Source organism: Hypanus sabinus, chromosome X1 (assembly GCF_030144855.1).
Source record: "Hypanus sabinus isolate sHypSab1 chromosome X1, sHypSab1.hap1, whole genome shotgun sequence".
Lineage (NCBI taxonomy): Eukaryota > Metazoa > Chordata > Chondrichthyes > Myliobatiformes > Dasyatidae > Hypanus > Hypanus sabinus.
Genome location: NC_082738.1, coordinates 37,175,273 through 37,193,429, shown reverse-complemented (window position 1 = coordinate 37,193,429; position 18,157 = coordinate 37,175,273). Strand labels below are relative to the sequence as shown.

At 42.6% G+C, this 18,157-nt stretch overlaps 1 protein-coding gene across 3 annotated transcripts in view; it reads right to left on the bottom strand.

Moving 5' to 3' along the window:
• The window catches only part of tbkbp1 (TBK1 binding protein 1), a 178,118-nt gene that overhangs the window by 121,516 nt on the left and 38,445 nt on the right, over window positions 1-18,157 (bottom strand). For all 3 annotated transcript variants that reach the window (XM_059956396.1, XM_059956395.1, XM_059956397.1), the window contains exons 3-5: window positions 15,689-15,808; window positions 13,976-14,080; window positions 1,317-1,467 (exon numbers count right to left, since the gene is read on the bottom strand). In XM_059956396.1, the coding sequence (XP_059812379.1) occupies window positions 1,317-1,467; window positions 13,976-14,080; window positions 15,689-15,808 (376 nt within the window). The remainder of the gene's footprint in view (window positions 1-1,316; window positions 1,468-13,975; window positions 14,081-15,688; window positions 15,809-18,157) is intronic.

The window sequence follows — 18,157 nt, the reverse complement described above, 5'->3', positions numbered from 1 at the left end:
CAAAGCTGCAGAAGGACTGAGACTGACTGGGAGAATGGGCAAAGCAGCAGATGGAACACAGTATAAGTATATGATCCTGTACTTTGGTGGAAGGAATAAAGGCTTAGATTATTTTCTAAACAGGGAGAAAGTTCAAATATCAGAGATGCAAAGGGACCTGGGAGCCCTTGTGCAGGATTCCCTAAAGGGTAACTTGCAGGTTGAGTCGGTGGTGAGGAAGGCAAATGCAATGTTGGCATTCATTTCAAAAGGTCTAGAATACAAGAGCAGGGATGTGATGCTGAGGCTTTATAAGGTATTGGTCAGACCACACTTGGAGTTTTGGGCTCCTTATCTAAAAGAGGATTCGCTGGCATTGGAGAGGGTTAGGAGGAGGCTTGTGAAAATTATTCCAGGAATGAAAGGGTTAACGTATGAGGACTATTTGATGGCTCTGGACCTGTACTCACTGGAGTTTAGAGGAACGAGGGGAGATCTCTTCAAAAGCTATCAAATACTGAAAGACCTAGACAGAGTGGACGTGGAAAGGCCTAGACTCACCTATGGTGGGTGAGTCTAGGACCAGGGAGCACAGATTCAGAATAGAAGGATGCCCATTTAGAACAGAGGTGAGGAAGAATTTCTTTAGCTAAAGGCTGGTGAATCTGTGGAATTTATTGCCATGATGGTTGTAGAGGCCAAATCGCTGAGTATATTTAAAGCAGACTTTGATAGGTTCTTGATTAGTCAGGGTGTCAAAGGTTATGGGGAGAATGCAGGAGAAAAGAGTTGAGAGCAATGATAAATCAGCCATGATGAAATGGCCAAGCAGATTCATTGGGTTGAATGGCCTAATTCTGCTCCTATGTCTTATCACTTATCCCTGATGTTTGTTCCAAGTGATGGTCTGGCAATGAATTAAATGGAAAATATTGCACAGAAAGGGTTGAAGCAGTCCATTCATACTCTGCTCTAGCCTTCTCCCATCCTTCCCCATCTAATTGCATTATCTCTGTTTTACTCATATATTGTTCAGCTTTCCCCTTATTCACACCATGCACTGCCTGTGGAGGTGAGTTCTGAATTCCCCAATGGACTTTTGAATGACTCCTCTTACAAGTAGAAACTTAAAATTCACAATTATTAAGCCCACTGTTGGGTCAACTCTCAGTCTACGCATTCTCTAAACAAAGAGCAAGTTCCAAGTGGGTACTGACCCCCTTAGAACCCCAGCTGTCAGTCAGTGCACATCACCCCTCACAACTGCTGACTGTTCTTCCCGAGACCTTGGAGCTGGATCCCTGTGCCTCCATAAATGGACAGACGATGGCGCTCACCATGAGGGCCACCAGGCAGTGGGCTCAGCTGTATAATCTGCTCGTCCTTCTCCTGGAGCTGGTCGCTGAGGATCTGGACGGAACTGTCCCTCAGTCTCAGAGCCTGTTCCAGCCTCCGAATTGTCGAGACGTGATCTTCCACCAGGACTGACTGTGGGGGGAGAAAACCATCAGGAAAATGATGCTGCATCTTTGTTGGTTGCATAACACCCTTGTTTATTTACAATATTGTCCAAATTTCAAAGTTCAAAAAAATTTATTATAAACACAAGAAAATCTGCAGATGCTGGAAATCCAAACAACGCACAGAAAATGCTGGAGGAGCTCAGAAGGTCAGGCAGCGTCTATGGAAAAGTGTAAACAGTCGATGTTTTGGGCTGGGGCCTTTCATCAGGACTCTAAATTTATGATCAAATATGTATGTATCATCATATATACCAACCCCGAGATTTATATTCTTGTGGGCATTCACAGTAAACCAAAGAACTACAACAGAATCAATGAAAAACTCCAAGCAAAGATGGACAAGCAAAATACAAAACTGCAAATACAAAAAAAAATCAAACAATAATTTCATTATGTGCCATGTCGTATGACGTGGGTGATTATGGTCTTCCATCTGTATGATAGATTGCTCTTGGCGAAAGTTTTGACATAAGTGGTTTTCTATTGCCTTCTTTTGGGCAGCGTCTTTACAAGATGGGGGACCCCAGCTGTTATCAACACTCTTCAGACATTGTCTACCTGGTGTCAGTGATGTGCACCAGCTGCTCAGACAACCTTCCACCACCTTCTCCCATGGCTTCACGTGACCTTGATTTGGGAGCCAAGCAGGAGCTACACCTTGCCCAAGGGCAATTTGTGGGCTAGTGGAGGGAAGGAGCGCCTTACACCTCCTTTGTTAGAGATGTATCTCCACCCTACCACCATCAAATGATAATAATAATAATAATAATAGTAAAATAATCACTTGTGCAGCACCCATTGGAGAGACCGGAAGCCCAAGAGAACGAAATTCACTCAGGTTCACTGATTGCGTAGAAAAGGCAGCGACCTGCGGCAGTTTGGAGCTTTGAGCAGCAGCAAATTGGAGATCAGAAACCTGAGAAGGTGTAATTCACTCAGGTTCGCCGATTGAGTAGAAAAAGCAGTGACTTGCGGCAGTTTGGAGCTTTGAGTAGCTGGCCAATCGGGTTCGCCACTCGAGTAGTAAAGGCAGCGATTGGTGGCAGTTTGGAGCTTTCAGCAGCAGCCAATCAGCTTTCAGGATTGATTGGCAAGAACAGATTAAAATAAGGCAGGAGCAAGCAGAGCGGTCATTTTAGAGTGAGGAATTTTTTAGGCTTGAGCTCTTTGAGGCTTCAGCAAGGAGAGGCTTCAGTGAGAGAAGGCAAAAAAGCAGTAGGTAGAGTTTTTCCCCTCCCGCAGTTTATTGTTTTTCCTTCTTTATAGTTGCTCAGTTAGAACAGTGAGAATTTCGTGCAGGATAGTGGAATACTCTTCTTGCGGAATGTGAGAAAGCAGGGAGGCCTCCAATGCCCCTGACAATCAGCTGCAGCTTCTAACACTCCGCATTAAGGAGTTGGAGCTGGAACTGGATGAACTCTGGATCGTTCAGGAGGCTGAGCAGGTGATAGACAGAACATATAGAGAGGTGCAGGACACAAGAGACTGGGTGACAGTCAGGCAGGAGAACGGGGTTGAAGCCCCAGTGCAGAGTACCCCTGTGGTCACCCCCATCAACAACAGGTATACTACTTTGGATACTGTTAGGGGGAGGGGGAGTTCTGCCTAACAGAGGAAAGCCTCCAGCACCGAGTCTGACTCTGCGACTCAGAAGGAAAGGGGGGAGAAGAGGTGAGCTGCGGTGATAAGGGACAGGGAAAGGAGGTTTTGTGGATGTGCACAAGACTCCCACCTCTAGGTGCCAGGGTCCGGGACATCTCAGATCAAGTTTTCAGCATTCTCAAGTGGGGGTGGGGGGGATGAACAGCCAAAGGTTGTGGTCCACGTTGGTACCAACGACATGGGTCAGAAAGGTGATGAGGTCTTCCAAAGTGAGTTCAGGGTGTAAGGTGCTAAGTTAAAGTTCAGGACCACAAGGGTTGTGATCCCAGGATTGCTACCCGTGCCACATGCTAGTGAGGCCAGAACTAGGAAGATTACACAGTTTAACACATGGCTGAGGAGTTTGTGTTGGAGGGAGGGCATAAGATTTTTGGATCATTGGGCTCTCCTCCAGGGAAGGTGGGACCTGCACAGAAGGGACAGTATACACCTGAACTGGAGGGTGTCTAATATCCTAGCAGGAAAGTTTGCTAATGCTGCACGTTGGGCTTTAAACTAGAGTTGCAGGGTGTTGGGAACCACAGCACCAGAACAGACAGTGGAGAGGTTGTGGAGACAGATGTTGTTAAGACCTCGGACAAAAACAGGAATCAAATGGTATAGTGTGATGGGACTAATGTTCTGAGCTGCTTATATTTCAATGCAGGTAGTACTGTAGGAAAGGCAGATGAGCTCAGGGCATGGATCAGCACATGGAATTATAACTGTAGCCATTAGTGAGACTTGGTTGCAGGAGGGTCAGGACTGGCAGCTCAATATTCTGGGTTTCAGTTGTTTTGGATGTGACAGAGAGAGAGGGATTAAAGGAGGGAGGGCGGTGATACTAGTAAGGGAAAATGTCACAGCAGTCAGGACAGACTGGAGATCCCATCCAGTGAGGCATTATGGGTGGAAATGTGAAATAAGAAAGGTATGACCACATTAATGGGGCTATATTACAAACCAGTCCCAGGGATTTAGAGGAACAAATTTGCAGAGAGATCACAAACTGTTGCATGAAACATACGGTCGTTATAGCAGGTGATTTTAACTTTCCAAATACTGACTGGTAATCCCATACTTAAAAGGACTAGATGGAACAGAGTTTGTCAAATGTTATCAGGAAAATTTCCTTCATCAGTATGTAGAAGTCCCAATGAGAGAAAGTGCGATACTGGATCTACTATCAGGGAATGAGACGAGCAGGTGACAGAAGCTTGTGTAGGGGATCACTCCGCATCCAGTGACCACAATGCCATTAGTTTCAAAGTAAATATGCAAAAAGAAAGGCCTGGTCAGTGGGTTGAGATTCTAAATCGGAGAAAGGTCAATTTTGATAATATCAGAAAAGATCTGGCAAGAGTGCACTTAGTAAGTAGGAGGCCTTCAAAAGTGAAATTTTGAGAGTACAAAACTTGTATGTGCCTGTCAAAATAAAAAGGTAAAGATAACAGGCGTAGGGAACTTTGGTTTACGAGATATTGAGGCCCTGGTTAAGGAAAACAGAGGTGCATAGCAGGTATAGGCAGCTAAGAACAAATCAGGTGCTTGAGCAGTCTAAGAAACACAAGAAAACACTTTAGAAAGAAATGTGGAGGGCTAAAAGGTGGAAAGAGGTTGCCTAGCAGTGAAGGTGAAGGAGAATCCTAAGAGATTCTACAGATACTGTATGTTGAGAGCAAATGATTGCAAGGACAAAATTGGTCCTCTGGAAGATCAGAATGGTTATCCATACGCAGAGCCAAAAGAGATGGGGGAAGATCTTGTACTTTTTTTTACATCAGTATTTACTCAAGAGATGGACTCAGAGTCTATAGAAGTGAGGCAAAGTGACAGCAACTCCATGGGCCCTGTACAGATTAGAGTAGATAATCCCCAGGGCCTAACAAGGTGTTCCCTTGGAACCTGCAAAATGCAAATGCAAAAATTGCTGGGCCCTTAGCAGAGATACTCAGATCATCATTAGTGACAGGTGAGGTACCAGACAATTGGAGGACAGCCAATGTTGCTCAAGAAAGGCTCTAAAAATAAGCCAGGGAATTGTTGGCCACTGAGTCTGACATCAGTAGTGGGGAAAGTTATTGGAAGGTATGAGTTTGAAGGTATATGAGTACTTGGATAGACATGGACTGAGTAAAGATAGTGTGGCTTTGTACTTGGTAAGTCATGTCTAACCAATCCTGTAGAGTTTTTTGAGGAAGTTATTAAGAAAGTTGATGAAGGTAAGACAGTGGATGTTGTCTACATGGATTTAGAAAGGCATTTGACAAGGTTTCGCTTGGGAGGTTGGTCAAGGAGGCTCAGTCGCTCGGCATTCAGGGTGATGTAGTAAATTGGGTTAGTCATTGGCTTTGTGGGAGAAGCCAGAGAGTGGTAGTGGAGGGTTGCCTCTCTGACCGGAGGCCCGTGACTAGTGGAGTGCCACAGGGATCGATGCTGGGTCTGTTGTTGTTTGTCATCTATATCAACGATCTGGATGATAATGTAGTTAACTGGCTCAGCAAATTTATAGATGACATCAAGTTTGGGGTGTAGTAGACAGCGAGGAAGGCCATCACGGCTTGCAGTGGGATCTGGACCAGCTGGAAAAATGGCAGATGGAATTTAGTGCAGACAAGTGTGAGGTGCTACACTTTGGTGGGACCAACAACTGTGGGTACATTGTGGTTTGAGTATCTCAGAAACTGCTGATCTCCTGGAATTTCCACACACATCAACCTCTAGATTTTACAGAGAATGGTTAAGAAAAACAAAAAAAAATCCAGTGAACAACAGTTCTCTGGGCAAAAATGCCTTGATAATGAGAGAGGTCAGTGGAGAATGACCAGACCGGTTCAAGCTGACAGGAAGGTGACAGTAACTCAAATAACCATGTGTAACAACATTGGTGTGCAGAAGAGCATCTCTGAATGCTCCACATGTTGAACTTTGAAGTGGAAGGGCTGCAGCAGCAGCAGACCACAAACATACACTCAGTGGCCACTTTACTAGGTATAGGAAGTACCTCAAAAAATGGCCACTGGGTGTAAATTAAATGGGACATCATGGTTGGCAAGGACCAGATGGCCAAAGGACCTGTTTCAATGCAGTACAATTCTATCACTATAAGATGTTTTACAACTGACTGGCAGAATTCCACCAAAGTTGCTCTGGAACTGTCTTTAAATAGTGTAGGCAAACCAAAGCCAGCACCTACTCTCAGATCAACAACCACAACACTGAAGCTCTGATCACCCTCAATCTGTTCCAACAACGCATTACCTGCACACTAGACACTAGATCTCTGAAGAAAGCACTCTACTCCAAGTTCCATTTTGGCAAGAAAGAAAAAGTTCAGAGGGTTTGAGAAAGTCCTCAGAAAGGACATAACATCCTTCCTGACTCATTAAAATACCAGCAAAGGGCAGCCCAAGAAGCACCTGAGAACATAGAGGTGGTACGGTAGCACAACAGTCAGTGTAATGCTTTTACAGTGCTATTAACCCAGGTTCAATTCCTGCCGCTGTCTGTCAGGCTCTAGTTTCCTCCCACTTTCCAAAAACATACAGGTTAGTAGATTAATTGGTCACAAGGGTGAAATTGGGTGGCACAAGTTCATTGGACACGAAGGGCCTGTTACTGTGCTGTACCTCTAAACAAATACAAAAATAGAACATAGAACAGAGCAGAGTAACAGGTCCCTCCCCTCCACGATGTTCTGTCAAATTAATGAAAGCAATAATTAAATGCTTATTTAAACTAATCCCTTCTGCCTCATTCTCACTTTCTGTAACGCCTCTGTCGTATCTGCCTCCACCACTACCCCAGCAAAGAAGACACTGAATATCTTAATACTCTGGCAGGTGTGCGTAAGTGACCCCCACGCCCATCCTGTGAGTTCTACCTGGCCCGCGGTGGACTCATCCACTATTTAAGCCACAGAGGCAAAGGAGGAACACATACCTTCAGTGTGCTCACTAAGCTGTCAGGGGAAGTCAAACTGTGTCACACACAATAAAAAAAATACAATCAGCATTTCACACAGTATAGACTAGTGTCAAAAAACTATGTCTTCTTCTCTAAGGAAAAGCTTCATATTAAAGTAAACTTTGTCTCTTAGCAGAGGATATGTTGGAGACTGGAACCTTTTTAAACATCCCTTAGGATTTCAAGAATAACTTCCACTGCACCCTTAAACTGTGTAATCTCAAAAGAAATCACCAATCAGAGTGTTGTACAGACCCCTTAACACAGTCAGTTGAAAAGGTCTAAGTGGAAATTACAGGCCGGTAAGCAGAGAAATTGACTTCAGCTTGACAGCAGATGCATTATTTTCACATCCTCTGTTGCCTCAGGGTCAGCTAGATTCAGCACAATAGCTCTGACAGGCTCATGGGCTGAACCGTTGAAGCAGGTTAATTTAAAATCCCAGCGTGCCCTGTGATCACAGGAAGCATGTGTTATACTTTGAAACTATTGCTCAGAAACACCCTCTGGGCATCGAATACTAAAAATAGACCCAGAGAAAAGAGAAAACAGTTTTTCACATGCACTGGTGTCAGGGATTGGAATCAACAATATAACACCCCCCCTCAGTCTACTCACTTTCAAGGACTCATGCTCTCAGTATTATTTATTACTTATTTATGATTTTTATTATTGTTGTTGCACTTGCACCATTTGTCTTCTTTTACACATTAGTTGTTTTCCATCTTTGTGTATGGTTTTTCGTTGATTCTATTGTAGTTCTTTTTTCTATTGTGAACGTCAGCAACAAAATGAAGCTATGGTGACATTTATTTACTTTGATAATAAATTTACCCCCCCCCCTCCCATCACTGTACTGCATTATAAACACATGATGACACTATATACATTAAATCACTTTTTATAATGCTGGTGACATTGTAAATGCATGCTGGTATTAATGTATTTATGCACATTTTATTCCATGTCTATACTCTTAACTTTATTTTTATGTAATCCTTCATTCTGTGTAATTGTTGAAGGGTGTTGTTTTTGGGTACGTGCAGCGCCAACACACCATGTCAATTTCCTATTAAATGTGCCAAATAAAGATGAAAGTACATATATGTCACCATATACAACCCAGAAATTCATTTTCTTGCAGGCATTCACAGTAGAACAAAGAAACACAATAGAATTAATGAAAAACCATACACAACCAACCAATGTGCGCAAGATAAACTGTGCAAGCACAAAAATAAATAATATTTGTATTATCACGAAAAATTATCAAAACTACATAATAAAAGGTCAAAAAATTCAAGACGATAAAGGCAGGAAATGCCGAGAGAAACCAGAAGCAATCCACCACATTACAGGATCCTGCAGCAGTTTAATTCAACCTGACGATTTAACACAGGCACAATTGAGTGGCAAACATCACTCACCAGAACCTTGCTTTAAAATACAAACGCATAAAAGGAACCACACCTTACTGTAAATACAAGCCTGATCCAGTTTTAGAGTCAGAGTCCCACAAATATATAACGACCAATTTGTTATTACTCCATAATAACCATCCTGATATAATATTACAGGATAAACAAGCAAGAACAGCTTATTTAACAGATATAGCCATTCCAAACACACAACATACAGAAATCAGTAAGTGAAAAACAACAGAAATATGCTGAATTAAAGGAGGAGATTGAAAGACTATGGAACATGAACAGGGTGTACATTGTCCCAATAGTAATATCTACAACTGGTATCATCCCAAAGTCACTACACAATAGCATTAAACAATTAGGCCTACACAGTAATATTTATGCAAATCTTCAGAGAGCCACAATGCTAAACACTACTAGAATAGTCCGGAAGTTCTTATCAATTAACAAATGAGCATGCTTGGTTCTGCCCGTACCTCCGGTTTTACCAGCTTGAGCTGAGAAAAAAACAGTGATAATAATAATAAATAATATTGAAAACATGAGTTGTAGTTGATCCCTGATAAACTATGAATACCACAAATAAATTAAACTAAAAATAGAGGAAAGAGTGCCAGCTGCTCAAGATCTTTATCTCAACGTGTTAACCATCTCCTTCGTGGGATATGGTGGCATTGAGAAGATATTAGGTTAGCAACTCAGAGGGCCCGAATTGTCAAGCAGGCAATGCAATTCAAAATTTACATGTAATCTGAATTATTCAAATAACTGCTGAAATAACAACTTGGCAATGATAGTTATGTTTTATTATGAAAATAATAATAATAATGAAACTACCAGGCTCCTGAGAAAACTCAACCCACCTCACTAATATCATTCTGGAAAGAAAATCTGCTGTTCTTACCAAGTCTGGCTGTATATGGAACTTTAAAATGGTCATCTGGCTCTACAGGTCCAGAACAAAGAGGAGTGGGCAATAAATTAGACCTTGCTAGCAATACCTATGTATTGTGACTGAAATAATTCAAAGTATTGAGTACAGGAGTTAGGATGTTATGTTGAAGTTATGCAAGACATTGGTGAGGCCTATTTTGGAATACCATTTGCAGTTCTGGTCACCTATCTACAGGAAAGATATCACCAAGATCGAAAGTGTGTAGAGAAATTTTTCAAGGATGTTGCCAGGACTCGAGGACCTGAGTTACAGAGGAAGGCTGAATAGGTTGGGACTGTATTCCCTGGAGAATAGGGAAATTTGATAGAAGTACACAAAATTATAGATAGGGTAAATGCAAGTAGGCTTTTCCACTGAAGTTGGGTGAGACTAGATCTAGAGGTCATTGGTTAAGGGTGAAAGGTGAAATGTTTAAGGGGATCCTGAGGGTGAACTTCTTCACTCAGAAGATGGTGTGAGTGTGGAACGAGCTGCCAGCTTAAGTGGTACACGTGGGTCCGATTTCAACATTGAAGAGAAGTTTGGTTAGGTACATGGATGAGAAAGGTATGGAAGGCTATGTTCTGGGTGCAGGTAGATGGGACTAGGCAGAAGATCAGGTCAGCAGAGTAGATAGGCCATAGAGCCTGGTTCTGTGCTGTAGTGACTATTAAAAAAAAGAGGGACACTGACTAGAGACAAACGAAGTCAGGAGTAGACCACATGACCATTCAGATTGTTGAGCCGTTCAATAAGATTGTGGCTGATCTGATTTTATTCTGCATTTCCATCCACCCACAGTGTTTTTCATTCTCTTGCTTATAAAATCACAGAGTCATACAGCACAGAAACATACTCTCCAGCCCAGCTGGTCCATGACAAACAACATTCCCATCTAAGCTAATCCCACTTGCCTACGTCCCTCTGGACTTTTCCTATCCACGTACCTGACCCGTGACCCGGCGCCTTTTGAATGTTAATGTACCTGCCTCAGTCACTTTATTTGAGCAGCTTATTCCATATACTGATCACCTTCTGAGTGAAAAATTTGCCCCTCAGGTTCCTATTAAATCATTCCCTTCACACCTTAAATCTAAGCCCTTTATTTCTCATTCCCACCGCTGGGGGAGAAAGACAGTGTGACTTCATTTTGTTTATGCCCCTCGTGATTTTATACCCCTCTGTAAGATAACGCATATTATAAGTCTATCTCGTCTGCCTTAAAAGTATTCAAAGACTCTACGTCCGACAACTGTCTTTTGAGGAGAGGAATTCCCAAAGTCTCACACCCTCCAAGGTATTGTGTCATCATCGTCTTAAATGGACCAGGGTTTATTTATAAACAGTTCGTGGTTCTAGATTCTTCTACAAAGAAAACATGTTCTTTTACACTGGCCTGTTAAGACTGCTTAGCATCCTGCACGTTTCAGCAACGTCCCTTCACATTCATCTAATGCCCTTCCCCATTCCGCTAGGACGTGCAAAGCAAATGGCAGGCACTGTAGGTGCACTGATATACAGAGAGGCATTGGGGTGCAAGTCCATGAATGTGGCCACACAGGTGGGCACGGTAGTAAAGAAGGCTTTCAATGTGCTTGCCTTCATAAAATGAGGCATTTAGTACAAGGCTTGGGACACAGCAGTTACTGTAATAATGTACAGCACCAGCAATCAGGTTTTAATTCCCGCCACTGTCTGAAAGGAGTTTGTACAGTCTCCCCGTATCCGGGTGCTCGGTTTCCTCCACACTCTGAAAAAGTATGGGTTAGGTTGTGTTGCTGCCAGAAGCATGGTGATACTTGTGGACTGCCCCCAGCACATATTTGGATTGTGTCAGTCGTTGAAAAAAAAACCCAATACATTTCACTCTGTTTTGATGTACATGCGATGAAGAGCTAATAAAAAAATTCATGTTGCAGTTACTGTATAAAAAACATCGATTAGACCGCACTTGGAGTATTGTGTATAGTTCTGGTCATCGCACTATAGAAAGAATGTGTTAGCAGTAAAGAGAATGCAGAAGAGTTTCACCAGAAAGCTGTCTGGAATGGAGGGATGTAGTTACAAGGCAAAATTGGATTGACTGGGTTTATTCTCAATCAGATGCAGGAGGCTATGGAGTGACCATGTAGGTGTTTATAAATTTATAAGGGGCCTAGATTGGTGGAATCTTTGTTCAGGGCAAGGAAGTCTAGAACTAGAAGGCACAGGGTTAAAGTGAGAGGGTAGAAGTTTAAAGAAGATCTGTAGAGTAGGTTTTTCCACACAGAGGAAGGTGAATAGTTGGGAAGAGCTACAGAAGGAAGCAGTGGAGGCAGATTCAACTACAACAGTTCAAAGGTATTTGACAGGTACTTGAATAGAAGAGGCCTATGTGGGTAAATGTGATTAACATAGATAGACATCATGTCAGCAAGATAATATTTCTGCACTGTTCTGTAATTCAAATCTTCTGATGATACAAAACCAGCCTGTGCAACCATGCTTCGTCAGACAACCCAGCCATTCTAGGTACAAGTCTAGTGCAGCTCCTCTGGATTACTTCCAAAACATTCACAGCATTCCTTAAAAGAGATGATGACAGTACTCCAGATGTGGTTTCATCAATGTGTTCGACAATGGAAGCGGAACCTCTTAGCCTTTGCATTCATTTCCTTCAGCAATAAATGACATTCTGTTGAGTACTTATTTTATTTATTTAGAGGTACAGCACAGTAACAGGCCGTTCAGAACCATTGCGCCAACACCGTAGAGTTACACCAATGGGACCAATGAACCTACTAACTCCTGCATCTTTGGAACACAGTCTGAGTCTGTGCTGGAGGCAGCCCGCAATATAGCATGCCCACAGCTTACGAACCCTAACCTGTACATCTTTCGCATGAGGAAACCAGAGCACCCAGAGGAAACCCACAAGGTCACACAGAGAACTTACAAACTCCTGACAGACAGTTGCAGAATTTAATCTGGGTCACTAGTGTTCTCAATATTTACTGCTTATTTATTTATTATATTATTTCTTTCTTTTTGCATTTGCACTGTTTGTTGTCTTTTGCACACTGGTTGAACCCCCAAATTGGTGTGGTCTTCCATTGATTCTGTTATTGTTATTACTCTATGGATTTATTGAGTATGCCTGAATGAAAATGAATCTCAGAGTTGTATATGGCGATATATTTTGATAATAAATTTACTTTGAACTTTGGATTTTGGTGCTTTTTTAGAACCCAGATTGCTCAGTATCTTGGAACTCCTCAGTCTCTCAATCTTTTTCTCAATTTTGTGTGCCAAAATGAACAATTTTGCTTTTTGCCACATTTCGTTTACACTTGTCAGAGCTTTATCAAGTCATTTAACCTTTCATCATCCCTCTGTAGCCTCCCATTTCTTCACAATTTATTTTCCTAGCTAGCTTTGCACCATCAGTAAATTCAATAACTTTTGGCACCTTCATCTGAGTTATTGATATTAATTATAAAAATTGCTGCTAGCCTGCAGGTCACCTTTGGGAAAGGTGTAACACCGGCTTAGGCCCCCCCACCCCGATCAGGATCACGTGAAGCCATGGGACCAGGTGGTGATGGTCAAATGAGCAGCTGGCACATATCACAAGTACTGGTTATGCAAACACTGACACCAGGCACACAAGCTTTGAAGAGCATTGATAATGGCAGGGGTCACCCCTCTTGGAAAGTCACTGCCTAGAAGAAGGCAATGGCAAACCACTTCTGTTGAAAAATTTTCCCAGAACAATCATGGTCATGGAAAGACCGTGATCACCCACTTAATAACATGGCACATAATGACGGAACCACTAATAGTTGAGGTCCAAGCACTAATCCCTGGGGTACACCACTCATTACATCTTGCCAACCAGAGAAAAAAATCATTTATGCCAAATGTGATTAGTATTAGCCAGCCAATTTTCCACCTCCTAGAGGAACTTTTTTTTTCCCGTATAATCTTTTCTACAGCCTCTAATTATAGTGCATGACCCCAAAGTAAATTTATTATCAGATACCTATATGCCACCATATCCAGCCCTGAGATTCATTTTCTTGTGGGCATTCACAGTAGATACAAAGAAAAACAATAGGCTCAATGAAAAACTACACACAAAGACAAATAAAGAACCAATATGCAAAAGACAAACAGTGCAAATACAAAAAATAATAATAATAATAATAATAAATAAAATTAAATGAATGAGAAATAAATGGAGAATGAGTTGTAGAGTCCTTGAAAGTGAGTCCATTGGTTGTGGAATCAGTTCTGTGTTCCTCTATGTTACTTCAAAATAACAACAAGTCGATTGGACTCACTGTACAGTAATATAATGCCACACCAGTTATCCTTTATTTCGATAGCAACGGATAATTGTTACTTAAGTGGACAGTGGCAGCTCTCTGGAGGCCTGCTGCCAATTGACCCAATCAGAAAGCAACTCACTGAGATGCAAAGTCATGAATCAGTCGCTACATTGAATTACAGAGGGTTTAATGTACCATTTCTTCCAGCTGGTGATTCAGGTCTTCTTTCTCCAAACGTATCTTTTCATAGGCTTGAATGACCTCTTCCAGGTGACCCTCCCTCTCTTTGCTGTCTTGAAGCTGAAAATTCATTAAAAATCATTGAGTAATTGATGAAATACACGAGGGAATCTACCTACACGAGAGGAGTGGGCCAGTTACCTAGTACAGTACTGAATGTAATATTTCCCTTATTATTATAATATTGAAGCACAAGATTTATTTATTGATTTTTATTTATTTATTGAGATTCAGCGCAGAGTAGGCCCTTCCAGCCCTTCGAGCTGCACAGCCCAGCAACCCCCCATTTAACCCTAGCCTAATCACATGACATTTCACGATGATCAATTAACCTAGCAACTGGTGCGTCTTTGGATCGTGGGCGGAAACTCAAGCACCCAGGGGAAACCCATGCGGTCACAGGGAGAACCTTTCAGGCAGCGGCAGTAACTGAACCCGGCTCACCTGTACTGTAAAGCATTGTGCTAACCACTATGCTGCCATGCCACCCTATTTTAGAGTAACACACAAAATGCTGGAGTAACTCAGCAGGTCAGGCAGCATCTATGAAGAGGATTAAACAGTCGATGATTCAGACTGAGACCTTTCATCAGCACTCATGATAAATGGTCTACCACTCTGATGAGGCCAAACTCAGGCTGGAGTGACAACACCTCACATTCCATCTGGGTAGCCTCCAACCTCATGGCATGAACATTAATTTCTCCAACTTCTGGCAATCTCTCCTTCCTACCCCCTTCAGTCTTTTTCTGGTTCGCATTCTGATTACCCTCATACCCCTTCTCTTCTTCTCACCTGCTCACCACCTCCCCCTGATGCCCCTCTTCCTTCCATGTTCCTCTGTCCTCTCCTATCAGATTCCTTTTTCTTCAGCCCTTCTACCTATCACCTCCCAGCTTCTCACTTCATCCTCCCTGCCCAAACCACTCTCTTCTTCCTCACCTATCTGCTCATTCCACTCCCCCTACCTTCTTATTCTGGTTTCTTCCCCCTTCCTTTCCAGTCCCAACGAAGGCTCTCAGCCCAAAACATCGACTATTTATCTCTCTCCATAGATGCTGGCTGACCTACTGAGCTCCTGCAGCAGTTTGTGTGTGTTCCTCTGGATGTGGCCAACATTTTTTGCCCATCACTGAAACAGCAGTGAGCCAGCATCATCAACCGCAGCAGCTCAACTGCGAAAGGTACACCTATGGCTCTGCGATTCTGGTTGAACAGCGCATTGAGAAAAATATTCGCGGTAGAGTTTTTGGTTAGGATCTGGACTGCCTCTCCAGGAGAAACAGCAGCAGAGGTCAATTTAATTGCAGGGTTCCACATAAAATACAAGCTCCTGAAAGAAAAACAACACACACACAAAACGCTAGAAGAACTCATCAGGTTAGATACAATCTATAGAAGGAAACAGTCCCAGCCCAAAATGTCAACTGTTTATTTCTCTCCATAAATGCTGATTGACCTACTGAGCTCCTCTAGCATTTTGTACATGCTACAGAGAAAACGGAACACTACCTGCACCTCCACCAGTCTTTGCATAAACCTGCAGTGATTCCAACCATTCTCTTGGTGTAAATATTCTTCCTTAGATCCCCTCCACACCTCTTCCTCCTCAACTTAAACCTGCGCCATTTGGTTGAAGAGAAAAGAAAGCAGAAATAAAGCCCAAACCTGATTCCTGAGATGGTCCAGCTGTTCCCTCAGACGTCTATTCTCATTGCGCAGCAGAATGATGTCAAGTAGGCCTTGGGGCGATTTCCGATCATCCCCACACTCATTGGAGAAGGAGAACTGGGAAATAAATGAAATAAAGGAATAGAGTCCATCAGCCAATCAGGTCCTCAGGCTAGATCCATTATTCAATAAGATCTTGGTTGCTATATTGTTCAACCCCAATGTCTTGTTGTCCAAAATACTTTTGGCTGGTTTATTGAACATTCACAAACCTCTGAAAGAGAATTCTTCACACACTGTCCACCCTCCTTTGTTCCCCTCTGTCACCCAGATTTAGCTGAGCTGTGTTACTAAAGTGTGGCCTAGCTAGGAACAGTTCTATGCCTGTAGGGGGGAGTTGTAGGTTTAAAATCACACTCAGGAAACTTCAGCAAAAGCATCTCAACTATCACCCAGTGTCACATTTTGCCCAACAATCAGGCAAAGATAGAAGATCTAGTCACTTCCTTCCTAAGCCATGCAGTTCAGTCCTATATTAGTATTCCTTCTACCAAAGTAAGCTGCTCTGTCAGGCCTACAAAACTCCTTCTCCACCATCTAATTCCCTTACACATCACCCTGCCCCTTCATTCATCCCACCATCAGCTGAGGAACCCATCCCCCAACTTCTCCACCTCTTCACCTTCTCTTCCAAATTTTACACTCCCCTCTAAAACCCACCCCTTTCAATCAAGGTGTGACACAAGAACATGTTAAGAACTACATTTACATGCCATTCTGACTCCTTTTTCAGAACATGTCAAATTGTTTCATGGCCATTTGAAAGGTAGTCATTATTATAATGTATGAAATGCCAATTTACACATATCATGCTCACACAAGAAGCAATGCAATAACCACCTGTGTGGAAATGCAATTTGAGGAACAACTGCTGAGCAGAACATTGAGGCCAACATCCCTGATCTTCTTAGGACAGTTGACTAGATTCTCTTAAATTTCAAGGATCCCAGATGATAAGACACATGGTCATATGGTCATAAAGCCATAAACTATAAGACAAGGGAGCATAATTAGGCCATTCAGCCCATCGGCTCTGCTCCACCATACTATCATAGCTGATTTATTATCCCTCTCAGCCCCATTCTCCTGCCTTCTCTCCATGACCTTTGACACCTTTACTAATCAACAACTGATCAAACTCCATTCTAAATATACCCAGTGACCCGGACTCCCCGGGTGGCAATGGATTCCACAGGTCACCATCCTCAGGCTAAAGAAGCTCCACCTCAACTCTGTTCTCTTTCTCGGCGGCCTTCAATCATCATGAGCACTCACTTGTGGGAGAGACAGCACGAGGTTTAAAAAGAGCTCAGGGCCTTTCGAGACTTTTCAGGCCAACTTTAAAAAAACGTTAGGTATAAGAGGAACAGCCATTGCGGGAATAGCTATTGTTGGAGTGGGCCAGTGTTACTGCGGTCAGACTTTACCTCAAGAGGCTTGGGTGAAAAGGGGATGAAAGCTGTAAGTTTCTAGTAAATTTTTTTTTTTTGCTTTGTGTATTAGTGCATAGGTAGTGCAGGAAGAATGGGTCCAGGGTTAGTAGTATGTACTTCACGTCAGCTGTGGGAACACTGGGAGACCTTTGGTCTCCCTGATAATTACAGCTGTATGAGATGCATCAAGCTGGAGTTCTTTGGACACCATATAAAGGAACTGGAGCTGTAGCTCAATAACCTTCGGCTCATATGGGAAAATGAGCAGGTGATAGATAGGAGGTACAGGAGGTAGACATCCCTAAGTTTCAGGGGCAGGTAGCTGGGTGACTTTCAGACAAGGGAAAGGGAATAGGCAGCCAATGCAGATTACCCCTGAGGCGATTCCCCTCAATAATAAGTACAGTGAATGCCAGCAAATTAAGCCATTGGCTAATTGGATAAGCCGCCTATTTGGGACAACTCTTAAAGAACAAAAACAAATTGAGAAAATAGCCAGGATTCTCTTAGTTTAGTTCTCTTTAGTTTATTTAATTGAAGCAGGAGACTGGTGACAAACAGTTTCTAACCAGCGTCAGACTGTGCTTAGAGCAAACTGTTTTTAAATAGCATCACTTGCATGTGTTTGTGTTCAAAAAGCAGTGATTTTTGTCACTGATATATTGGAAAGAAATAAGCGATAAGACATCTCAGAAATGATGCGGATAAAGAGGATATCAACAAGCTTTATGAAGATCTGGACAGTGCTTATGAGCAATGTAAATCTCAAGATATAAAACTATTCATGGGAGATTTTAACTCCAAAGTTGGACAGAAAAGGGCTGATAACATCGTAGGACCTTTTGGATTAGGGGAGGAAGATGAAAACGGAGAAAGGTTTAGGGATTGGTGTGTCAGAAATAACCAATACTTGGTATAAAAGCCATCCACGTAGATTGTGTACTTAGAGTAGCCCTGGAGAGAGAACAAGGAA